The 26,009-nt window shown below is 47.7% G+C and overlaps 1 protein-coding gene across 2 annotated transcripts in view; it reads left to right on the top strand.

The window, feature by feature from the left end:
• The window catches only part of AK8 (adenylate kinase 8), a 159,085-nt gene that overhangs the window by 30,837 nt on the left and 102,239 nt on the right, over positions 1 to 26,009 (top strand). For both annotated transcript variants that reach the window (XM_064371761.1, XM_021674102.2), the window contains exons 6-9: positions 18,000 to 18,081; positions 18,666 to 18,737; positions 19,697 to 19,897; positions 23,381 to 23,512. In XM_064371761.1, the coding sequence (XP_064227831.1) occupies positions 18,000 to 18,081; positions 18,666 to 18,737; positions 19,697 to 19,897; positions 23,381 to 23,512 (487 nt within the window). The remainder of the gene's footprint in view (positions 1 to 17,999; positions 18,082 to 18,665; positions 18,738 to 19,696; positions 19,898 to 23,380; positions 23,513 to 26,009) is intronic.

Genomic DNA, 26,009 nt, shown 5'->3' with positions numbered 1-26,009 from the left:
GCCTTGCACCAGGCACTATGCCCAGCAGTTTCTCCAGCCTCACAGGACCCTACATGGTCAGTGTTACTATTATTGTACCCATTTTATAGCTGCAGGGCCTCAGGCATGCCCAGAGCCACACAGTGGGAAGTGGCAGGGCTGGGCAGGGTGGACCCAGGCATGTGGTGCACAGGGCCAGCCCTCTCACCCAGGGGCTCTAGGGCCATGCTGTGTAGCCCAGGACGGAAGCTCCAAGGCTGGGCAAAGCCTGTCTACTCCCTGCCATGTTTTGTGCCATTTACAGGCTCCCATGTGTCTCCATGCAACCTGATACGTTCCTCTACTAGTGTCAGGACCAGAAACCTTGTCACGATTTGTTAGTGTACCTGGGTCCCCAGCCTATATTTCCAAAAAGTTATTCATTCATTCATTCATTCATTCATTCATCTGTTCTCTTATGCAACAAATCACTTTGCTAAGCACGGGGGTCAAAGCAGTGAACAAGAGAATTAAACATCTTGCTCTCAAGAAACAAAAGTTCTAGTCATGGAGAGACAGATAACAAACCAGATAAACAGGCAAAGGTGTCATGTCTGCTAGAGGAAGAGCTGAACTTCACAGCAGAAAGAGAGGCTTGGCATGGGGCCAAGGTGTCTGTGGGCCCCTCTGTCCCTTCCACCCCACACAACCATTCCAGAAGGCCCAGGGTGGGTGTTGACACCACTGAGCAACCTTTGAGTCTCTCTCCCTTCCAACCTCAAAACATATGAAACAGTACTATTTCACGTTAAGTAATTTTTACAAGTTATAGCATTCCAATGGAAATGTTTCTGGTGGGCAAGCATTCTGGATCCTAGGTGGAAATTTAGAATCCAGAGATGCAGGGCCTCAGGGTGGCTGTCAGTGATCATCTGTGCATCCCACTGGCTACATACGCCCCCTTGAAGCCGCGCTGGCCTTCTTTCCCCACTCCAGAATCTAAGAAGGCTGCACTGTTTACACACAGGATCCAGCTGGCCTGGACAGGTTTGTTCCTGTAATTGTTAAAAAAAACCTCTACGTGGGCCGGGCGCGGTGGCTCACGCCTGTAATCCCAGCACTTTGGGAGGCCGAGGCGGGTGGATCACGAGGTCAAGAGATCGAGACCATCCTGGTCAACATGGTGAAACCCCGTCTCTACTAAAAATACAAAAAATTAGCTGGGCATGGTGGCGCCTGCCTGTAATCCCAGCTACTCAGAAGGCTGAGGCAGGAGAATTGCCTGAACCCAGGAGGCGGAGGTTGCGGTGAGCCGAGATTGCACCATTGCACTCCAGCCTGGGTAACAAGAGCAAAACTCTGTCTCAAAAAAAAAAACAAAAACCTCTACATCACTGAGTGATGGTTTCTGGGGAAAATATGGTGGTTCCCTCTGTGATTGCAACTGGACAGCCCAAACATTCCCTCAGTGATCTAGAATAGTCTTTCTTTCTTTCTTTCTTTCTTTCTTTCTTTCTTTCTTTCTTTCCTTCTTTCTTTCCTTCTTTCCTTCCTTCTTTCCTTCCTTCTTTCCTTCCTTCTTTCCTTCTTTCTTTTCTTTTCTTTTCTTTTCTTTTCTTTCTTTCGGAGATGGAATCTTGCTCTGTCGCCCAGTCTGGAGTTCAGTGGCATGATCTCAGCTCACTGCAGCCTCCACCTCCCAGGTTCAAGCAATTCTCCTGCCTCAGCCTCCTGAGTAGCTAGGATTATAGGTGTGAGCCACCACGCCCAGCCTAGAATAGTTTTTTAAATACACATTTAACTTCTGTGAATTCTTCCTGAGCTTATTTAAAAGCTTGGTCTGCGTAACCTCTTTGCATAGAGCATCTGCAGTGCGGACAGAGTGCAGAACCATGCATCCCAAGTCACCATCACAAAAATGATGATGATATCTATTATTAGTGTCATAAATTAAAGTCTTAATTATAATTGATGTCATTATTAGTTGCATTACACTATATGTGATTATATTGTATTATAAATAACATATTGACTATATGAGTATTTATTTTTATTTTATTTATTTATTTTTGAGACAGAGTTTCACTCTTGTTGCCCAGGCTGGAGTGCAATGGCGCAATCTCGGCTCACCACAACCTCCCAGGTTCAAGCGATTCTCCTTCCTCAGCCTCCCAAGTAGCTGGGATTACAGGTGTGCACCACCATGCCTGGCTAATTTTGTATTTTTAGTAGAGACAGGGTTTCTCCATGTTTGTCAGGCTGGTCTCAAATTCCTGACCTCAGGTGATCTGCCCACCTCGGCCTCCCAAAGTGCTGGGATTACAGGTGTGAGCCCCCGCACCCAGCCCGACTGTATGAGTATGTATAATGTGTGTTTACTGTGATTACTTTGATAATGGTGGTAGCTGCCGTCTGGCATGTCTCTGCTACATGACGTTGCAGGTGCACCTTGCACTGTGCAAGAGGCTGTAATTACATTCTGGGTGACTGCCCTTGCTTGGGAGTGCAGCGTCGGCAGTCGGGACTGTGTGCAGTTCTTATAGCAGCCCTGCGGAGGTGGCCTCTTGTCTACCCTATTTCACAGATGTAGAATCCAGGCCTGGTAGAGGTTGTGGATCTTGCTGAAGATCCCACAGTGAAGTCCCAGAACTGAGATGCAAACATGGTGTTTGTACTATTGGCCACTCTGTTCTTGTTTCAAAGGGTGCATCTCAAGAAGGCACAGGGAATGTTACTCTGATGAGAGCTTCATTTCCTTAGGCCTCGGTTTCCCAATCTATAAAACGATGGGGTTGGACTTGAGCATGGAAATCCCTTCTAGCCTTATAGTTCTGTGATTCTGATCATGTCCACGCCATTGTTACCTGCAGAGTAAAGAAATATCTCCTTCAATTTGTTTTAAACTTTCTTCTAACCTTCAAGGGGCATCCAGTACCTTTTCATCTCTTCCCGCTGGAGACAGGATTTCAAGAGTAAGAGGTTAGGCTTCTAATTATGTGCTTTGGTTGTTCAAAAACAAAACAAACCCTCATCCAAAATAAACAGGCTTTCTTGCTTTTAGGGAGAAAAATGACACATATGCATATTCATTTATATGGTAATTATTATTATTTAGCTACACAGGGACTAGAATTGGTAATTTAGAGCACAAAAAGAATGCAGGGAGTAGTGTTTAGGGAAAAATAACACGATCGTAACCCATCAGGATTCTGTAGTTAATGCAGGGAAGGGGGTTTTTTTCTTCTTCTTTTTCTATTTTTTTTTTTTTTTTGGGTCTAATGCAATCTCTTTGAAGAATGTTTTTTTGAAGTGACCATCAAATGCATTAGAGAAAGAAACATTAGCACTCTGTATTGGAACTATCCAAAGGAGGTGGCTCTACCTGTTGGAGACCCATTAGCCATTTGTTAGGGACAATCAAGAGAAGGCGCCCACATCTTCAGACTCTCCCTGTAGGGCAAAGAAAAGCTAAGAAATAAGGCAGTAAGTTCTGGAAACTCTGGAGGAGGGGCTCAGTACCAGAGAGAGTCAAACTTTTACCTTGACCATAGACACCATTTGTGCTCCATTTTATTTAAATTGCTGAGAATCCATTTCCTTTATTCAGTACCCTGATCCATCTCCCCGCAGCTACCCTGGTTTCTTCCCAATCCTTTCTTCACATTGCTGCTGGAAGGATGGCTTTTTAAAGAATGAATGAACTTCTTTCTTAACCACAATATATTCATTCCTATGGTTCCAAAGGCACCAAAGACCCCCTCACTCCTGTTCCTTAGACACCCAGTTTCCTTCCCTGGAGGCAACTGATGTTCACACTTTCTTGAAAGTACACCCTTCTGAGGATGATTTTAAACATAGAAACATTTGTTATTTTAAAATGAATGTGGCTGTGACCCTCCACTGCTTCCTGGAGCCCTGTGTGTCCCAGGCCTGCCTGTGGCTCAGCTTCATCCCTGGACTTCTCCATCTACCCGCTCAGTACCCACCATCTTTCCCCAGCTCAACCTGCGCCCACCCCGCTCAGGCCTTTGTGTGCAGCTGCCAGACACAAATTGCATTAGGCCATTTTTACACTGCCATAAAGAAATACCTGAGACTGAGTAATTTATAAAGAAAGGTTTAATTGGTTCATGGTTCCACAGGCTGTACAGGAAGCATGGTGCTGGCCTCTGCTCAGCTTCTGGAGAGGCCTTAGGAAGCTTACACTCCTGGCAAAAGGTGAAGGGGGAGGAGGCACATCACGTGGCCAGAGCAGGAGCAAGAGAGAGGGAGTGTGAGGGGGAGGTGCCACATGCTTTTAACAGCCAGATCTCGTGAGAACTCACTATTGTGAAGACAGCACCAAATCATGAGGGATCAGCCCCTGTGATCCAAACACCTCCCACCAGGCTTCACCTTTAGCAATGGGGATTACATTTTAATGTGAGGTTTGGGTGGGGACACATATCCAAACTGTATCACTAAGCAACCCTCAATGATTTCTCATCCCCTTGTGTCCATGCCTATGTAATCCCCTCCCCTTGAGTGGGGGCAGGACCAGCTGAATATGGCAAAGGTGAGGGGATGTCACTTCTGTGCTAGGTTACGTTATGTGAGAATGTGCCTCAGCAGACTAGAGAGAGGTCCCCTCAGCTGATGTCAGCAGACTAGAGAGAGGTCCCCCCAGCGGCATGATGTCAGCAGACTAGAGAGAGGTCCCCCCAGCGGCATGATGTCAGCAGACTAGAGAGAGGTCCCCTCAGCTGATGTCAGCAGACTAGAGAGAGGTCCCCCCAGCGGCATGATGTCAGCAGACTAGAGAGAGGTCCTCCCAGCGGCATGATGTCAGCAGACTAGAGAGAGGTCCCCCCAGCAGCATGATGAAGTATGCAGCCATGTTGCAGAAGCCCACGTGGCTGGTCTCCAGGAACTATGGTGGACTCCAGCCCTCAGCAGGCAAAAACCCAGAGCCCTCAGTCATAAAACAGCAAGGAGGTGGATCCTGTCAACAATCCCGATGATCTGAGAAGAGGATTCTCCCTCAGTCATGCCTCCAGATGAGAACACAGCCCAGTCAGCAGCTTGACTGCAGCCTTTGAGACTGAGCAGAGGACGCAGCTGAGCTGTGCTCAGACTCCTGCCCCTTGGAAACCATGTGATGATAATTGTGTTGTCTAAAGTCACTAAGATTGTTATGCAGCACTAGAAAAGGAATACTCAGTGCTCTCAGCCCCACCCTGTAGCTAGAAAACTGCGCTCATTCCTCAGCCTCAGCTTCAAGTCACTTCAGGGAGGCCTCCCCTGACCTTGCCCAATCCCAGATGAGGCCAGCCTTCCTGTGACATGTGCTCACAGCATTCTGTTCTCCAACTCTGCACTTTCATAGATAGGATTAGGAATGCAAGATCTTTCATGTGGTACCTGGCATAGACTCCATGCTGGGTAAATATGTATAGCATGAATGAATCAATCAATCGATCAATGAGGCAGTGAATGCTATTTGGATAATTGCCCAGTTCTGCACCACTATGGCAGTGAAATCCTATCCCAACATGCTCACGGCTCAAGGAGGGAAAGGTGTTTAAAATCTGGCAGCTCTGTCCAGTTACATCTGCTGTCCTAATAAAGGTTTCAACACTAGGAACACATTTGTCTTCAGGCTTCTTTGGAGAGATTGTTTTGGCCAATGTGCTGGCTTTGTTTTATGTGAATTGTGGATGTTTAATGACTTCTTCCTTGTATTCTAAAATTATTTCCATCATTAGTGCTTTCAAGTTTCCCATTTGGCCTTGGACTCCTATACCTTGAGAAAGTTCAAGCATTGCACCCTAATAAGGGTGGAGGTGCCCCGTGGGACCCCAGGTTCAAGTTTTTGAGAACCAGCCTTCCAATCTGAGCTCCTATGCCAGGAGATTTCCTGTCTCCTCCTCTATTCCTCTAATCAGCTGTAACAAGAATCAAGCACCAGGGTACTTGATTTTAAAACACTAAATAAATGTATAACATGAAAGTGATCGTGCCTGGTGGATGAATCACAGTTTATATCATCAGTGTCTTTTAAAAAGCCATCTACAGAAATCATCCCACCGAAATCTTTTACAAAAAGGGAAACTGAGGCCCAGATGGAGGAAGGGATTTGGCTGAGGTCCCACAGGCCAGGTCAGTGTGGCATTTTATAGGCCACCACGCAGAGGCTCCTGGTTACCTGACTACCAGGTCAGGCTTCAGCTTGTGCTAGGCCTTATGACAAAGGCATTTTTATGTCACCAGCGCCAGACATTTGGACTATCACAGACTGGAAAATATCTGCCAAAGAAAAAAAGAAATGTTTTCACGTATAGATGCCACCCGCATGCAGCCGCAGGGGGCAAAGGGAAGACTTGTGCCCAATTACGATGGCTCGTCATGTGCAGAGAGTTTTATTATTCATCAAAAGACAGAGGCCTTCATGCACCGGGAATGTGATTTATGGGCTCCACACGTGGCTTGTGTTCACATCTGCTGACCTGAGCCATCCCTTGACTATCTGGGCTGGCAGACAGCAGCGAGGGAGACGCAGACAGGGACTGGTGGGGACAGGCCGCTCAGGCCACAGTCCCTTTCTGTGTAGAGAATCCTGTAATTCACAGACAGGCAGCGCGGCCTTAGGTGCTGTGGTGCATGCAGTGAAGTAACAGCTGTCTCTCACTGTCTCTGATTAAATGAGATGATCCAAGCATAGTGCTTAGCACTGTGCCTGGCCCGGAAGTCCACGTAAGAGTTATGCCTTTTACTTGCAAGGTGAGCTGGGTGGAGGCAATTTGAGGATCCCTTATGAGTAGAAATCTACTACTCTTCATACCTGGCTTTGTGTTAGAAAACAGTCCTAGACACTTTCTGGGTGGGTTTATGATCTACCAGCGACATCATGGTGCACTTTTTTTTTGGTGCCATCTTGGCTCACTGCAACCTCTGCCTCCTGGGTTCAAGCGATCCTCCTACCTCAGCCTCCCAAGTAGCGGGGTTTGCAGATGTGTGCCACCACAACTGGCTATTTTTGTATTATTAGTAGGGGTTTCACCATGTTGGCCAGGCCAGTCTTGAACTCCTGATCTCAGGTGATCCACCCGCCTCAGCCTCCCAGAGTCTTGAGATTACAGGCATGAGCCACCGTGCCCTGCCTGTGGTGCACTTTTGAAACCACAATTCGAATGAGTTCTATTACATCCCCATACCTGGATGGATGAGAGTGGTCTTTTCAGTGTAGTGCCTGAGGAAAAAGTCGTGAAATTTCAGAGCCAGCTGCAGCCTGCCTTCCTCATGCCCATCCAATTGCGTGTGTGTGTGTGTGTGTGTGTGTGTGTGTGTGAGAGAGAGAGAGTGAGTGTGAGTTTCCACTTGGGATTGAGTTCCACCACTCTGGAAGTTAGGGAAGTTAGGCTCGGTTGCCGAGCGTGAGCGTAATGCAAGAAGCCAAGCACGTGGGATGCTCAGTTCACTCCTTTGGAGATGGAGGTGGGCCGTTAGGGAAGGCCCTTCAGTGTGACTGCAGCAGGAATTTGCTTTCTTGATGCTTGCTTTGGTTTGAATGTTTGTCGCCTCCAAAACTCATGTTGAACTTCAATCCCCAATGTGGCAGCATTGAGAGCCACTGTACTGCCTTTAAGAGGTGATTGGGGCCAGGCACGGTGGCACACGCCTGTAATCCCAGCACTGTGGGAGGCCGAGGTGGGCGGATCACCTCAAGTCAGGAGTTCGACACCAGCCTGGGCAACAAGGCAAAACCCCATCTCTACTAAAAACACAAACATTAGCCAGGCACAGTGGCAGGCACCTGTCATCCCAGCTACTCAGGAGGTTGAGGCAGGAGAATCACTTGAACCCAGGAGGCAGAGATTGCAGTGAGCTGAGGTCATGCCACTGCACTCCAGCCTTTTTCTGGGTGACAGAGTAAGACTCCGTTCCCCCCACACACAAAAAAATTTCTTTACTGTTTACGTAATTTCAGGTATTCCGTCATAAGCAGCAAAACCAGACTAAGACAGTGCTCGACTGGTGGTCAGTACCCTCATCGATCTGCATTCTGTTCACAGCATCTCCTCTTTACTCTTCCATAACTGTGAGGCTCAGAGCCCCTGCCTGAGTCAAAGCCACACTGTCACTAACAAAAGCTAGACCCGCTGCATCCTCCCTGGTGCTGCTGAACAGGAGCCTATGGAGGGATGCTGCCCGCATCTGCATCCTGGCTAATGCATTCTAGACATCACCTCTTATTCCCCAGCACCTCTTCAAGAAGTCTTCCTTATTCTCCCATCAAAAGCAAAGGAATGAAAAACCGAGCCTGTCCACCAGGACCCATGATCCGTTAAATGGAACATGAATGAGTCTTTGCTTCAGTGTGTTAAAAGAATGTTACCTTGCCCCATGACTCACTGGGCCTGTGATCATGTTACAGTAAAGACAGAGAAGAAGGAAAATGAAGGCGAGAACTGAGCCCAGACACAGTTGGTGAAGAGCAGAATTGGTCCATCAAGATAAGGGTACACAGCAGCCAGGGGTGGTGACTCACGCCTATAATCCCAGGACTGTGAGAGGCCTAGGTGGGTAGTTCATTTGAGGTCAGGAGTTCAAGACCAGCTTGGCCAACATGGTGAAATCCCATCTCTATTAAAAATACAAAAATTAACTGGGTGTGGTGTCAGGCGCCTGTAATCCCAGCTACTCAGGAGGCTGTGGCAGGAGAATCGCTTGAACCTGGGAGGCAGAGGTTGCAGTGAGCCAACTGAGATCACACCACTGAACTCCAGGCTGAGCAACAGATGGAGACTTGGTCTCAACAAATAAAAGTTAAAAAAAAATAATAATAACAAGGTACACAGAATGCTCAACTAGCATTTACTGGCATCTGATATATGCCGAACACCACGTCACACGGTGATGCATTTTGAACCTGCGTGACTGTCCTATGATGTTTTCAACAGCTAAGACTTCTGGGGCACCTACTGTGCACCAGCAAATGTTCTAGGTGGCTCAGAACAGAGCGTGGCAGAAGCAGCAGGTTCTAAGAGCTGCTGTCATTTTCCTTCTACGGATGAGGCCGCAGCACAGGAACCCGACCCACTGACCCAAAGGAAGGATAAATACATTACCTGAAAGAAAAACCGATCTTCTAGAAATGCATCGGGTTCAAAATGTCTGCTTCTGCATAATCTGCCCCTGGAGCTAAAGAAGGAATGCCATGATCAAATGCAAAACTTGAACCATTCGCCCATTCTGCTGAACCTCGACCATGTCCCCAGATCCCTGGAGTCAGGTCTCTGATGCACGCTGGAAGTAAGGTCAGGCCCCCAGCCCAAAAAGTGACTGTACCGGCTGGGGGCTGTTTCCTTTACACGAAATGCAGAATTCCATTTTGTGTTCTCAGGTTAACTCCTCTTAGAGCTCATGCAATGTCATGGAGACTCGGTTATTTCACTCTAAAGGGGGAGAGGATGTAGCACGCTTTTGACTGTGGAACCAAAAGTTTAGAATTTACTTGGTGGGTTTCTACAGTCCTTTTTTCCTCCTCTTTGGTGATAGATTTATGCTTCCCTGCCCATAACATGAGTCAGTATTTTATAGTGGAAATGGTAACGGAGCGGAGGAGCTGGATGCTGGTCCACAGAACCTCCAGCTGTTTGTTTTATTTCTCCTTGTGGTGTCATTGGGCTGGCATTAATTACACCGCTTTCATCCCACTGACAGTAGCAACACAGGATTTTCTTGCCATTGTTTTGACACTCACGGGTTTATAGATGTCACTTGCCTCCTCCAAGGAGTGCGGTTTTATTGATCCACAGCTCTGCCGAGGCCCTGGCTGTGTGTTCCTCAAATACAAATGCAGTTAGGTTTGCAGGGATTGGAAGGGGAGGTCTGAGTTCCACTCGGGAAACGTATGGCCTGATCACGACGAGGCAGGGCTTCTGAAGACCCTGATGCTGAGGCCATGGTGGGTTGGTTGGTGTGATACGGGCTTGTAAAGGGCACATGTGGACCACGTGTCTATATGCAGAGCCGCAGCACTCCATGTGGAGAGGAATGCCTGTTCCGATACACTCTGTGGGCGCGGGATGCCTCAGATCCCTCTCACTGCAGTAGAAGAGAAAAAAGAGATGATCAAACGCTGGATAGAGCCTGAGGTTTCAGCAGATGCAAGCGGACCTTGGAGCAGGAGAGAGTATTGGAGAGGCTCGGGGATGCCGGGAACTGGACTGGACCCAGAAGCACCAAACACATGGCTCTTCTCTTCACAGGCTGAGCAGAGTCAGAGGTGCCAGGCCTGCCTCCCAAGAGTTAGCAGGGCACCCACAGCAGAAGGGCAGAGCAGAAGGAGGCCAACTCCTTATTCTCCCATTCTTAGGCTCAGTTTGGTCTGTGTTTCAAATGAGTTGTCAACTATGAAAAGCCTGTGTATGCCAGGAGGCGTTTATTAAGCACCTACTGTCTGCCAGACGTTTGCCGCCACTTTAGGTACATCATTGCATGTAGTCCTAAATACTACGAAGTGCAGGCACCGTCATCACCATTCCTGTTCTACAGATAAGGAAACAGTCACGTGGCCTTCCAGAGGACAAGCAAACTCCCCTCAGGGAGGGCAGCTGGCCAAGGGATGGCAAATGGCGTGAGCCCACCTTGGGGCGAATCCACTGCAGCTGTCAGCTCACTAGACCCCCGCATTCTAGTTGTAATGTGCCTGTCCCAGCTGGGTGTGGTGGTGCACCTGTAATCCCAGCACTTTGGGAGGCCGAGGCAGGAGGATGACTCGAGGCCAGGAGTTTAAGAGCAGCCTGGGCAATATAGAGAGACCCCAGTTTCAAAAAAAGAGAAATGTGTCTGTCCCAAGTCCTCCTTAATTCTTAAAGATCTTCCCTCCATTCATATCTTGAGTGCCAGTTGCTCCTGTTTCCCAGAGATTTGCCTTTTCAAACAATTGTTTATATTAAGTTCTACAAACTTAAGTGGGACCCCTTGGAAGCAGGTAGAGAAAAAGAAGATAGTTCACCTTTCTCAAAATTACAATGATAAAACTAGTTAACTTTGGGTCATTTCTTTGTTTCCAGGCACTACACTTGTTTTATTGTTTTTTCAGAGACGAGGCCTCACTCTGTCACCCAGGCTGCAGTGCAGTGGTTACACCTCCCTGCAGCCTTGAACTCCGGGACTCAAGTGATCCTTCTTCCTCAGCCTCCCGAGTAGCTGGGACTATGGCTGCATATCACCATGCCCAGCTAATTTTTTATTTTTTGCAGAAGTGGGGTTTCGCTGTGTTGTCCAGGCTGGTCTAGAACTCCTGCCATCAAATAGTCCTCCCTTACCCTTCTAAAGTGCTGGGATTACGGGCATGAGCCACGGTGCCTGGCCTGTTTGTTTATAACCCTCATTTAATTATTTCATCAACTGTGAGTTAGACTACGGTTATTGTTCCCATTGTGCAGAGATGGAGAGTGAGGCCAGAGGGCATGCAGTGACTGGCTGGAAGTCACACACTGGCTGTGGCACAGGTTGTCTGATTCCAAAGCCACGGCTTTCTGCCATCACAATAAACTGATACCTTCCAGGGCTAATCTTGGTTCTAGAGAGGCGAGTCTACACCACAGACATGGTCTAAGGTGTTTGAGGGGAATGGGCCCTGGATGCTGGGCTATCCATGTCTGTTACTTTCATCTGAAGCACATTATGTCTTAACTGGAAAACTAAATGTGAACCTTCAAGGTGAGTGATCTCTGCATTGGGCTACCTTGGGGCCATCTCAGCCTCAGAGATGGGGTAGACTGGTCCATCTGGGGACAGAACAATTTGTTCTTCAAACTATGTCTCCTTCCATGGAGTGGCTTCAGGGGCACCATAGACCTTTGATTTGAATTTGATTTAATTTTTTAACTATTTAGGAACTAACAAAAAGCCTCTTGAATGCCTGCATTTCGGCTTTACCACATTTTCATACCCTAGTGATCCCTGGCTTGTGGGCTGCATGCTTAGGAATAATGATCTCCCCGCATCTGCACGTTTGTATAAAAATGCCATGCGACCAGGCGCCGTGGTTCATGCCGGTAATCCCAGCACTTTGGGAGGCTGAGGCAGGTGGATCACCTGAGGTCAGGAGTTTGAGACCAGCCTGACCAACACGGAGAAACCTTGTCTCTGCTAAAAATACAAAATCAGCCGAACGTGGTGGCGTGCGCCTGTAATCCCAGCTACTCGGGAGGCTGAGGCAGGAAAATCGCTTGAACCCGGGAGGCGGAGGTTGTGGTGAGCCAAGATTGCTCCGTTGCATTCTAGCCTGTGCGAAAAGAGTGAAACCCCATCTCAAAAAAGCCAAAACCAAACCAAATGAAAACGCCACGCGTGTGTCATTGATTATCAAGGGTGGAATTTGATGCTGTTTAGAAAAATCACTCCTACATATTTTGGCGTTGTAAGAGCATAATCCCTGTTAGGCTGTGCCCAGAAAAAGATCAGGCAAAGCCCTGGGCACACCTTGCCCAGGTGGAGGAATCAGAGCAAGTTAAGGGGTAACAGGTCCTGCTACAGTCATGCATGTGGAATGTGGAATACTCACGTTCCATGTTCAACGCATTCCATGCTCAGTGCTAACGGGTCGCATATTAGGGATTAAACTTGGAGATAAAGAGTCTTGCTGGTCTTCTTTCAGATGAGCTGAATATGGAAGGCATCCCAGGGTTCTATGGCAGCAAAAGTTTTCATGTTTTTGTATAAACCAAAGTAACTGCTACTGGGGCAGGGTGATGTCATCTCTTCTGTGTTCATCAAAGTAGTCTTGTTCCCACCGACTGACTTTAGAACAACATATCACTGTCCCAAACTGAATCTTTTAAGACGCATTTCCTTCCTGGCTGACAGAATCTCTCTCCTCTGTGTCGGGAAACCACGTAGTATTTCATTAGGCAACGTTGGGCCTGTGGTGCCTCTTGTGAGGCTTGCCCTGGTTCAGACCTGGAGCTGAGCGAAACTGATTTATCGAGTCCTTCTTCGGCCTCAGCTTGCCTCCTTGGGACTGCAGATTGAGCATGCAGCTCCTGGGAATACCTTCGGTGGAGTCTGCTGCCGGAGCTGGGAGCCAGATCAGGGGCAGGACTGGGGGAAACGCCCAGGGGAGCACCACACTCTGGTTCTGGGAGGAGAGGGGAGGAGCAGAAAGGGAACGCATCAAAAAGGCAGAGGCCCAGAGGGCAACAGAGCCTTCCCCTGTGAAGTTGCTAACTGCGCTTTAATAATAGTCAGGAGGGCAAAAGAGGCCAGTGTTCGCACAAAGCCGGACGGCTCCTACTGCATCAGGCCGTGCTCTGCTGGGCCTCGCCAAGTTCCCTAGGCTGGCTGGCTTCTTTTCTTTCCTTTTTTTTCATCTGTGACATCTGCTCAGTGCTTGTCCCTCCTGTGATACTATACCCCTCGCAGCTGTGCAGACCTCCAGCTCTGCGCTGGTGCCTGGAGTGCCCTGAGCATACGGCCTTTTTGATGTGTGATAAAACAGAACCGAGCCACGGGGGTATGGTGAGCGAAGGCATCAGAATATCAATTAACCTGCTCTGAACAAAGCTGCAGCTCAGAGTGGAATAGACATTTCACTGAAGTGTCAGGAAGATGGATAATGTATTCTAATTAGGGATTGACTGATACCTCCACATCCAGCCACTCCTGGACGTGAGACCCACGAAGCTCGAAACACAGGCTTATTGGGAATGTCTTAATGTCCCATCATGGCTGTCGTCTGGTGCTGTATACTGACTGATGACTTCTTGCTTTGCCATAATTTACAGCCATTAAAGTCCGTCCAGCCAAAATTGCTGCTTCCCTATGAACATGCAGTCCATTTTACAGCTGGGCAAATAACCCCTTTAAATGCAAGGGCTCTGGGAGAGAAGATCCTTTCTGAGCACCCAGCCTGCAGCTTTCATCTTGAGGACGCCGTAGGACAGACCAGCCCTCAGCAGAGGTTTGGTCAAGGCGCCCTCCCTTCCAGGTGTGCCAGTGTGGACCAGTGTGGGCTGGCGCAGGGGGAAGGAGCTTCCGTGGCTGCGTTCTCCGTACCATGTGGGGCGGCTCTAATGGGGCCTGGGTGCCGCTCGAGGGCTTCCTCGGGGACCTCGTTTCTTAGTCCCCAGGTGATCGTACCATCCTCCCAATTCAGAAAGAGCAGACGAGAGCTGGTGGCCTAGGGCTCACTCCAGAGCTCCCCACCTTCTTCCTTTTAGATGTTCACATCTGCACCAAAATGACACACCAGTGAGGCCAGGCTAATTACAGAGATGTTCCTCATTTTGCTGCACTTTTCCTGTGTAATTGGAAGTCCTGCTTTCTCCAGTGAAAAGTCAGTGAGAGCTGTTCCCCTGAATACTTCTAAAAGCTTTGGACCACATACTGATATCTACTACAAATTTATGGGCAAGATGATAATCATTGCTCAGTAATGCAATATTAAAAGCAGAGGCCTTTCTCAGTGCCGAGCAAAGACGGAGTTCCAACCTTCCAGCTTCAAAAGGGGACTCAAAACAGAATTACTAGTACTAGAAGCAGCAATCAATGGGCTCACAGTTCCTCCCCGTCCAAATAAAGGAAAAATAAGGGGGTACGAATTTAGCTAAAGTTCAGAAAATGTTGGTTCGGCTTCCGGAACTGCGAGGGAGCTCTCAGACGCTGCGCCTCCTGGTTCTGCCAGCGTTGCTCGCGTCTGTAGATTTGCTCTTCCTGAGAGCTGCAGCCCAGCGCTCGGCTGGCTATAACAAGGACTTGAGGGAGCGAAAGGCTGTTAAAATTTTTGTTTTGCCCTTTTGCTTCATTAGTTCTAGAAACCAGGGGTCCCGTGGCTGTGAGTCTTCCTGTATAATTTAAGAAATTAATGAAAGCTTGCTGGATTTTTCCAACAGTCTTTAGGCTGTTGGAATTTGTTTAGCTTTTTTTTTTTCTAACTGTCAGTGGAGGCTACTGGAACCTAAATATTTTAATATTGAAGAAATGTAGGCTTTTTTTTTTTAAGAGACAAGATCTCACTCTGTCACCTAGGCTGGAGTGCAGTGGCATGATCATAGCTCACTGCAGCCTCAAATTCCTGGACTAAGGGGATCTTTCTGCCTCAGCCTCCCAAGTAGCTGGGACTACAGGTGTGCACCAACGCACCTGGCTAATTTTTAAAAATCTTTTTTGGTAGAGTGAGGGTCTCACTATGTTGCCCAGGCTGGTTTGAAATTCTTGGCCTCAAGCGATCCTCCCTCCTTGGCCTCCTAAAGTGCTGGGATTTCAGGCATGAGCCACTGCATCCAGACCACTTTTTTGTTTGTTTTTAAAGAAAGACATCTCTTACCTTCGCCCACACTGTGTCTGTCAATCAGGTGGTGTGGGCGTGAGTGACCTGGAGGCTGAGTCCGCCCATATCAGACCATCCTCTGACCTTAGAGCAACTGAGTCTCATAATGCCTTGAGGGGAGGACTCTATAGCAAGTGGGGGCTCCCAGCATGGACTCCCAGTTGCCTGATCTCCCTTCCTGCAAAATGGAGACTTGAAGCAATTCACTGCTTTCTTTCAGTCTTCCAAAGCTCACTTTACTAATTTATCTGGACATCAAGTTTAAAGCATTAGATTGTGTGTGTGTGTGTGTGTGTGTGTGTGTGTGTGTGTGTGTGTAACTCGACTCATGGGACTTGAAAGGACTTTAGAAGTGGTTGAATGTGGACATTGCTGAGGGACATAAAAAACAACTTAAGCAAATGAGAAGATAATGCGTTGACTTGTCCATTTGTCATGAATTGATCTACGCATTTAATGTCGTTCCAGAATCCTAGGGGAATTTCCACTTGGGAATCTGACAAAATATTTTTAATGTTTACCTGAAAGACCTTATTTTGAAAAAAAAAAAATAGAAGGGAAAGCCTATTTTACCAGACATTATGGTAACTTACAAAACAACAACAATTTAAATGTTAAATAAAAAGAATTTAACAAACTATCAGCAGAAAGAGGCCAGAGCCAATGTCGTATCAGCATTTAGACTGTGATAAAAGTGTCCTCAGAGGGGAAAAGATAGGCTATACCGTGGGCGAGTTTGGAACAGGTGGTGAGCCACAAGGAAGCAGATTAGATCACAGCCCCACAGCGTTCGCAAGCTAAACTGTGGCTCTGTTACACAAATCATTACTATTTACATGTAAAGAGTAAAAACCCAAGAACATGATTTAAAGGCAAGTGAATGTTTATCAGCTTTTGCAGTGGAGAGGGCATTTTTGTGCATCCACACAATGCCAGAATCCAGAGGAAAGCAGTGATTGATTTGGCCACAAACTGGTGTGTTAAAAGCAACACTACACACAAAATGAAAAGGCTGCAAGACAAACTGCTGGAAATGTTGGCAACATTGTTTGCCTCAAGGGGTTTGCGGCAGTGTTTGCCAAAATCCAAAATGGGTTATTGTTCTTAATATGTAAAGAGCTTTTGTCAATAAATAAAAGGACGAGACCCCAAGAGGAAAGTAGATGACATGAACAGACATTTTGGAAAAGAAAAAAAATTCAAATAGCAAATACACATACGGAAAAAAATACAGAACCTCATTAATGATCAAAGAAATGTAAATTAAAGCAGCAGTAGTATACTGTATTTTGCTGGACAGATTTTTTTTTCCCCCAAAATAATGCCCAACATTGGCAGGATGCAAGGAAACAGATGCGTTGCCATTGGATTCATAAACTGGTGGGCCACTTTGTAGAGCGATGTGGCAAAATATATCAAAAGTCATAAAAGAAGGTATCAACTTCTAGAAATTTATCTGAGGATGTTTGACAGGCATCAAGATGCATATACAACATTGCTTATAATAGTAGAAAACTGGAATCGAGCTGAAAAATATGAGCAACAATATGGGCCCAGTTAACGTCAGGTCAATTCATGCAACACCAGGCAGCTATGAAAACCTCTACGCAAGGAGCACTTTGTGACATGGGAAAATGTTCACGAAATGTTTTTGCTAGAAATGAACAAATTACCAAATCGTATATACAGTGTGATTCCCCTCCCCCACAAGTCCCAGCCCCCAGGAAAAAAGGTGTCTGCACTTGATGCTTGGAAGGAGATATTCCAGAACGTTGACAGTGGCTTGTTTGGGTCTGAGGTGTTATCAGTGACTCTTATTATTATTTCAGCTTTTCAGTATTTTCCACATAGTGTACGGTGATTGTATATTACTCTCCCAGTTGGATTTAAAGAGTTAGTAAAGGCCGGGCACAGTGGCTCACGCCAGTAATCCCAGCACTTTGGGAGGCTGCAGCGGGAGGATTGCGCGATCTCAGGGGTTCAAGACCAGCCTGGGCAACGTAGCAAGGCTCTCTCTCTATAATAGACAGTAAAAACAAACCTCTAAACCAGTTTCCTAGCTGTACCAAGAGGAGGCTGATGTCTGAGGAATTTCAATCCTGTAACAGGTTAGCGGCAGATCTGAATCATAGTCCAGGGTTTGTTTTTAAGAAAAGTGGGGTGTTCCTGTAGAGATATGGGGCAGAAAATAAAAACAAAAATGGGGTTTTGTTTTCAGCCTGGTCCCAGGAATCCCGTATCTCAGAAACTCTCTTTAGGAAATTGTCCAAACTGTGGAAAGCACTAGATGTGCAGAGATGCTCATCGAGGTATTATTTATGATAGTGAACACGTTAGCAGTTGAAATGTTCATTCGTGGGCGTAGTTAAGTGGCTGTGTACATTCTCTTGGTGGGACACTGCACAGCCATTGATAATGGGGACAATGAGGAGCCGTGCAGATATGAAGAGATGCTGTGGTCACTATCGTGTGGTGGAAAAAATCAAGATGTAAAATATATATGTTATGATTATAATCACCAACATAAGATTCTGAAGGGAATATAATAATATATTACAAAGTAGTTTTTAAAGAAGGATGAGGTAGCGACAATAAACATTTAGTTTTTGTTTTGTCTTAAAAGCTCTAGTCTTTCTGTAAAGCTATTATATTCCTTTTAAAATAATTCCCAAAAAATCTAAAAATAAAAACAGATGAGCACGTCTCTGAATCTTCTGTCTAGGGCTGGATTCTGGATGGCATCCCTGAGACGCGTGAGCAGGCTCTGAGGATCCAGACCCTTGGGATCGCCCCCAGACACGTCAGTGAGTAGCTCCCCAGGGCCCCCTCCCCCTGCCAGAGCCGCTGCCCCTAGGGGCGGCCAGTGAGCCGGTGAGCACTCCGCTCATGCTGCCTGCTCCCCGACCTCAGCCCAGGCACTGTCCAAGACCCAGCAAGGAAGAGGAGGGCAGCACAGTTGAATTTTTCACAGAGCTAAATGTATTCAGGGCGGGTTCTCAAGAAAAGCGGGATTTTGCTTTCAGCCTGGCAATTCCTTGTCCCAGGAATCTCGTATCTCAGAAACTCTCTTTAGGAAATCAACTAGAATGCTATACGAGTGTTCGGTGCATGCAGGGATGCCCATCACGGCATTATCTGTGACGAGGAAAGTTGTTAGCAGGCAAAATCTTCAGTCATGGGCCGTGCTCTGTCCTGATATTATGTTCTTTGTGTTTGGGTGCAAGAAGACCTTTCTCTTAGGAATTCATGGGAATGGGAGATGATTATTGTTTTAATGTCATTATACAGAAAGAAAAAAAACCTAAAGCAAGTATTGGTCCATGATATTCCAATGTGTGGTGCCTACTGCCTGACATGCCCGCTTTTGCTCCTTTTCTTCCCTGCCCAGTCATGCTGAGTGCTCCAGACACGGTCCTGATCGAGAGAAACTTGGGGAAGAGAATCGATCCTCAAACGGGAGGTATGGCTGCAGCCACCCCACCCCACGCCACAGGCTTTCGGAGGCCATGGTGATGACAGCCTGCCTGCCATTTCCTGAGCACGCATTCTGCTCTGGGCACCCACAGAGGGACATGAGGAAGGCTACCACAGGCTGGGCTCTGAGCTGGAAGACACCGGCAAGGATACATTCTGGTAGATGAGGAAAGGGAGGCCCATTTAGGTTAAAGGAGGAGACCTTGTGACAGAACCAGAGTAGAGTGTGAGGGGTCATGCCGGGGACCTGGGCTTGGAGCCCACACAGGAGCCAGGGGATGTGTCTGCATCTCCCTAGGACAAATTATGTGCCCCCCGCAACACCCCTCATTCCTTGGCATGTGTACAGAAGAGAGAGGCATGAGCATTACCTGGGAGAACTGGCAGGTGCTGCAGGGAACAGGGCCCTTGAACTGGGCCTTGAAGACCAGACAGTTGAGCAAGGGGCTGGTGGGAGCATGGGGGAGACGGGGCTGCCCTTGATCACCCAGGGCTCAGGCTCTGGCAGCACATAGACCTGGGTTTGTGGATCCCTGGCTCTGCCCCTTTCTGGCTGTAGACATGGGATACCTGAGACTCAGTTTTCTCATCTGTACTTGGGGATGAAAATCCCAAATCCTAATGTGTGACGGGATGGCTGTGAGGATGAAATGAGAGTCTGCAGGTAAGTGCCTGTCAGAGTGCCTGGCACAGAGTAAGTGCTCAGAAGTTCTCAGCGGCCCTTGCCCTGGGACCTGTTCTCATATTGTAACAAGAACAGTAGTTAAGAGCAAGCTCAGAGCAGCTGGACGTGCTGGTGTTGAGCGTCGGTGACCTGCTGCAGTCAGCCACACCCCAGGAATTTGTAGACCCTGGCGTCCAGGACGGAGGCACCCCAGCCAGGCACAGCAGCACCCACAGGGCCCCTGTGTGGGTATTTCTAACTGCGCACCTCCCTCTGTGCAGAGATTTATCACACCACCTTTGACTGGCCACCCGAATCTGAAATCCAGAACCGTCTGATGGTGCCAGAGGGCATCTCAGAGCTGGAGACGGCTCGGAAACTGCTAGAATATCATAGGAACATCGTCAGGATCATCCCCTCCTACCCCAAGATCCTCAAGGTCATCAGTGCTGACCAGCCGTGTATGGACGTCTTCTACCAAGGTAAACACAAACTGGCAGCCCCACCTGGTACAAGCAGCTGAGGGCAGGGTTCACTGTGCCCTTTACTGCTTTGTCCCTTACTCTGATAGTGGCCAGTGTCTGGGACATGCCCGGGAGTCAAGTCATAGATGACCCGGGCTCCCTGTCCAGAAATGCATGTGTGCAGAGCCCCTGGGGGTGCCCCACTTGGACACCCTGGGCTAGCGTCCCACACTCAGACGTGGGCACATCTCTGGCCCACAGCAGATTTGGCGGTGATGGGGTTGGGAGGAGGAGAGGTGAGGGACGGGGTGGGAAGGACGTGGTAGCAAGAAGTTTGAGCCTGACCTTGAAAGGAGAAGAAAGAAAAAATATTTAAAGATGAAGACAAAAACAAAACCACCACTGCCACACACGACAAAACACACACACACACACACAACACAACTCAGCTGGTATGCTTCATTTAGGATGGAAATACGTGGCCCTGCGCCCGGCACTGCATCGCTGTCCACAGCCATGGCCAGTGTTCACAGCAGCGCGGGAGCAACTGCAGGCAGCCTGTGCGAGGCTGGGGGACGGCTGAGCTGGGCCATGTGTTCCAATCTCAGCCCCGACACAGGTCATCCGTGCAGTCTCTGGCAATTCTCCTAACTCCTTGGAGCCCTAGTTTTGGTCCTAAAATAGGACCAAAACGTGTGCCCTCCTCCCAGGTGAGGATTAAATGGGATTCTCCAAATCATGTGTCTGCAGCCACAAACCCAGTGCTGGCGCAGGGCAAGTGCTCAGTAAACATCAGACGCCATAGCTCCTATCATTGTTCGACACCCTGTCCAAATAGGCAAGGGCAAGGCAGAATAATTCTATCCCCAAACAGCTGTATTATCGTGTTTAAAAGTCTTGCTGAGCTACAGTCATCTCAAAATCTAGTTATTCCCTTCCACGCAGTGTCAGGTAAATGAAGCGTTTATGATGCAGGGAGCATCACAGATATTTAAGACACTTGACAGTTTACAAAGTCCTTTTTTCATATATTCTCTCAAATCTCTCCAAGAAAAGTTCTGTTCTGCTGGGGAGGTGGTTTCGAGCTCCTTCAAGCCCTTCCCTGCTGACTCTCCCAGCACCCTCTCGTGCCAGTAGACTCGGTGCGTAAACCTCACTGCTACACTGAGCCCGGAAATGCGATGCTCGCCGGCGTGGACGGAACAGCCTCGCCCTCTGAAGGGGGCAGTCAGCCAACGGGTGGGTTAGTAGAAGTAGAAAATGATGCTACTTAAAGAAGAAATGCCAGGCTTATGATGCTCATAATTTCCCAGTGATTTCACATCTCGGAAGGGTCTTTAGTAGCAAACACTGCACTCTTAAGATAAACAACCGCAACATTTATCTTATGCCACGATTCTGAATTTACACATTAATTACTTCCAAATTACTTAATTAAATTTAAAAGTTCATATGATCGTTCATAAAGAATTCATGCCTGGAATTGTAAATAAAAATGTGAGTGTCTGAATATTAATTATTATTAATTAATAATGCAGAGAGATAAATTGAAAATTGGAATGCAAAATTCTCTGTGTGCTTTTTTAATCTCTCTGCAGTGCATCCAGCAACCACATATTTTAAAAAAGAATAATTAGATGTTGAGACTGTCTGGGGGATCATTACTTCTAATTAACTTAGTTATTTACTGTAAATTAAGCATCATTTGTAAGCAGGCTGCTTTGCCTGTAGTATTTGTGCTTTTCGGATGCACGGGATTATGGAAGGTCTGAGAAGAAAGAGAGCCTCGCCTGAGCAGCTTCCTTTGGGCTTCTCTCAGTGGAGGAACGGTTCCCCATGGCAGGAGGTTTGGGAGCATTGCCCCAGCTCTGCCACGTCTCAGCCTGATGGGCTCATCTGTAAAATGGGACATGAGGAACACAACCCTCATGGGATTGCTGGGTCAAACCAACGAGATGATGCCTATAGAGTGTTTGTCATAGCAATTAGTACATGCCACTGATGCTGATCACCACCTGGAAGATGGTCCAGTTTAACTCATCTGTGCCTTCGAGAAAGAGGGGACTGTAGCATCTCTAATGGCCCTTCCGATTTAAAAGTCCTGCAAAGATTTTAGAATTCAGGATTTTCACCATGCACATATCCCAGCGGTTCACAATCCAGGGCAATTTTTCTCCCACCGCACCCCCGGGGACATTTGGCAATGTCTGAAAAGGCTCTTTGGTTGTCAGACCTTGCAGTTGTGCTACTGGCACCTAGCGGGTAGGGGTCAGGGATGCTTCTCAACATCACGCAGTGCCCAGGACAGCCCCACAACAAAGAATCATCTGGCCCCAAATGGTGGTAGTGCTGAGGATGAGGAACCTGCCTGGTTCTTGGATGGCACGTTCCTGAAGGAGGCGCGATGGCCTGGCCCCTCACCCAGCACAGAATCCACTGCAAGGCACATTGGCAAAGGCAGACTGGCAGGAAGGTGTAACGGGGCACCCATGGCTGACTGCACAGGACAGACTGGGGCCTTGGCAGGAGGGGGAAGGTCTCCCCAGGGAAGGAGACGCATTTTGAAGGCTGGCTTGGGGGCTGGCACAGGTCCGTGCCTCGTCTTTGGGCGTCTCCCCTGGTTCAGGCGCCTGAAATGCTGCCCTTTATAGCCTCATCAGCCTTTTCTCACAGCTCCCTGCTTCTGAGCTCTGGCGGGAGGTGACCTGGTTTGATGTTCAGTAGCTTTTCCCTGTGGCTTCTTGGCATCCAGTGCCCCCTGTGGTGCAGGTGGCCTCATTGTGGGAGACACTCACCCCATGTCTTCACTTCTTTGTTCACCAAATGCCAGGGGCACACCGCAGGCCAGGGCCATGCAGCTACATTCATCCACTCCTGTGACCTATTTGATTGCTGCCTCTTTGGAGACTTGCAGCGACGTTGGTGTCACCAGAGTGCAGCTGCACAAATTACTCTTCACCAATTCGAGTCCTTCGGAAGTCCCTGTGCACTGGGCCCCCATTTGGCTTGACATGTTTATCAAAGCCTGTGTCTGACATTCAGGTGCACCTAGCAGAAAGCCAGCGTGCACTTCTAGGAGACCAGCCTAGTCCTGGGCTTCCGGTTAGGAGGCTCAGCCTGATTCAGTGTGAAAACCACCAGCCCTATAGAGTGCTGTCACGTCCTGGGACCAGCCTCCCAACTGCAACTCAGCCAGCCCTAGTCAACCTGGAAAGACGTGCAGACCCTGGCACCATGTTTAGAGGAGTTCCAGGGCAGTACTCGGTGGGTGGCTTCTGTGGACTTCACTGCTTGCTCCCTGCCTTGGTGCCCAGGCCTGCCACGTACTTCTTTTCCCTGCCTCTTCACCTTTGGCTGCTGGGCAGATGCACAGAGGGCTTCCATGGTGCTGTGAAAGAGAAAAAGAGTTACTGCCATTAAAAGAGCCAAAGCAGAGGGCTGCCAGCTGCTTTCCTGTTCTTTAGGACCTGGGTTGATTATCTTCATATCCTCTCTTTCCAGCTCTGACCTATGTCCAAAGCAACCATCGTACTAATGCCCCATTCACCCCGAGGGTGCTGCTGCTCGGGCCCGTGGGCAGTGGGAAAAGTCTGCAGGCCGCCCTCCTGGCCCAGAAATATGGGCTTGTCAACGGTGAGTGCCCCAGGCGCTGCCCAGCCTTGCCCTGCTTCCTGCTCCCGCTCCCCAGCTCCCTCATTTTCGGGGGAGGGGGGTGTGCAGGGAGAAGGGTCGTATCACTTCTCTTTCTGGCTCTTTGTTCTTAACAATTTTCTGTCAGTCCATCTTTGCAGGAATAGATTTTTTTCCTCCCAAAGAATAGTGCCATAAAAACATTAACCACTAAAAACATGTCCACAGCCCAAAGAGACAGAACATTTTTCAGTCATCATTTTTTATATCCTTTGGAGCGGAGGGTTTGTCTGTGCTGTGCACCGGGGTGGCTCCCGTCTCACCCCTGCCGTCTCCCCTGAAGCCTCTGCACCTGCATAACGGGAATGTGCTGTTTATTTATTTTCTCCAGTCTCGCTTGTCTCCCCCAACCCAGGTCAGTGTGTTTACAGGCAAACAATTTCTGAACCAGAGGAAGACTTCTCACTCTGCACAGTTTCAATAAATATTTTACCAGGAGGAGAGAGAATATTGAAATCAGCTCTCCAGGTCTTTCCCAGGGTGGTCCCAGGTGGTCTTAGATGCCAGCTTGTGTTCAGGAGGATAAAGTGATAGGAAGGAGGAAGAACCTGCAGCAGAGACACACTGCTGGGTTGAAGGGAGTTAAAAGCGCTGCCCCCCTGCACACCGTGCTCCACAAGTCTAAATAGCCTCTACTGGATTTACTAAGGAAACATGACACCTGTACCCCAAATATATAAATATGCATACATCCTCCCAAACTATACATCTATACCATATGATTATGTAGCGGGAATACAGATACATATATACACACACACACACAAATATGCCTACAAATACATGTACATTTTTATACATTTGTGTGTATATTTGTATATACGTACAAACGTGAGTATATACCACCCCAAAAGGATCAAGTTTTGAATAAAAATGCTTTTCAGTGAAGCCTCCTCCAACCTACAGTTCTAAAGCCACTGAGACTAGCAAGGAATCCATGACAAAAGTCCTGCCCCTAAAATGAAGATAGAGACCTGAGCAGTTAATCTGCAAATTTGATTACTGTGGAAAATTAACCAGGACATTTAGAATAAAAAATGCTTTTCCTGAAGCCAATTTTTAAAAATAAATTATTGCAATAATTCCTTCTCCTTTGGATTGTTCCTCTTAAGAGAATTGTAAGACGGCATTTCCAGCAGTGTTAGGGAAGGCTTCTTTGTCACGCTGATCAGCAGTCTACCTGCGGTGCACCGCTGGCTTACGTGAGTGTGTGCACACGTGGTTAAGGGAAGGGACGGAGGGAGCGTCTGCAAACACAACAGCAGTACCCTCATAGAGAGCACGGCTTTATGGAAATCATTGTTTCAGTGCTCTATTTAATGATACAGACACTCTCATTCAAGGAAAGTTGTTTTTTTTTTTAATTTAAATTGCGTTCAGCACAAAAATCATGAAGAGATGAAATTACCTGCCTAGATTTTCAAAAAAGTGTAATAGAAAAAGCTCATCATGGTTTTTGCTTGTTACCAAAGAGCCATGATGGGGCTCTTTTGGATAATTAAGAATTTAGAGACTACCTCGGAATGTTTACATTTCTCAAAGGTGTTCTTGATAAATACAAGCCGTCATAAGATTTCAGTAAACCCATTTAAGGCACCTAAGGCAGGAAGCGGTAGCCTTGAGGTCTCTGCAAACGTCTGTCTGAACCCAGGGCTCCGGGCACTGTCTGATCCTCTGTGGTCATCTGCTGGCCTGGATCTGATCTTCACATCTGTGAATCTCTTACACCTCCAAACCGGTAAAAACAGAAACAGCCGCACACTCGCTCCCACAAAGTTCATCAGAAGACCCCTCTTACAATGGTGGGAGTATGTACGACTTTCAGAAAGGTGAAAGCCACGACTGGTTAAAGCGCTAACTGCGCAAACCCTGTGACCCTGGGATTTAACTCCTAGGATTTTATTCTGCCCCAACACCCAGATATGCAGCGAGAGATGTGGCAGAAGCAGAGTGAGAAACAGAGGCAAACCTCTAACTCTGCTAATAAGCAGGTTTGTGAAATAAGTTGTGATAAACCCATGTAATAGATTCTGAGGCAGCTATTAAAAATAAACCTATAAAGTTATTTGATGTTGGTGATACACGGCTAAATAAGGGAGGGGCAGAAAACAGTTTGCTCAGCAGTGTCCAGGGGGTAACCTCATTTTTGTTTAAAAAAGCACGTTAGTCTATGCTCAGAAAAAAAACCTGAAGAAACATCCATACACCAAACTGCTTATCTCGGCAGAGCTGTGTACAGTTCAGATTTTTGTTTACAGTGAGCATGAATCCTCCCTTCCTCCCCCCTCCCTCCCTCCTTCCTTCCCCTTTCCCTCCCTCCCTTCCTTTCTTTTTTCCTTCCCTCCCTCCCTCCCTCCTTCCCTCCCTCCCTTCCTTTCTTCCTTCTTTTGAGATAGAGTCTTGCTCTGTCACCCAGGAATGCAGTGGCTCAATCATGGCT

This window comes from Aotus nancymaae, unplaced genomic scaffold (assembly GCF_030222135.1).
Source record: "Aotus nancymaae isolate 86718 unplaced genomic scaffold, 86718_ANA_hifiasm-v0.15.2.pri h1tg000158l, whole genome shotgun sequence".
Lineage (NCBI taxonomy): Eukaryota > Metazoa > Chordata > Mammalia > Primates > Aotidae > Aotus > Aotus nancymaae.
Note: the sequence above shows the minus strand (reverse complement) of the source record. Positions and strands in the feature narration are given on the sequence as shown.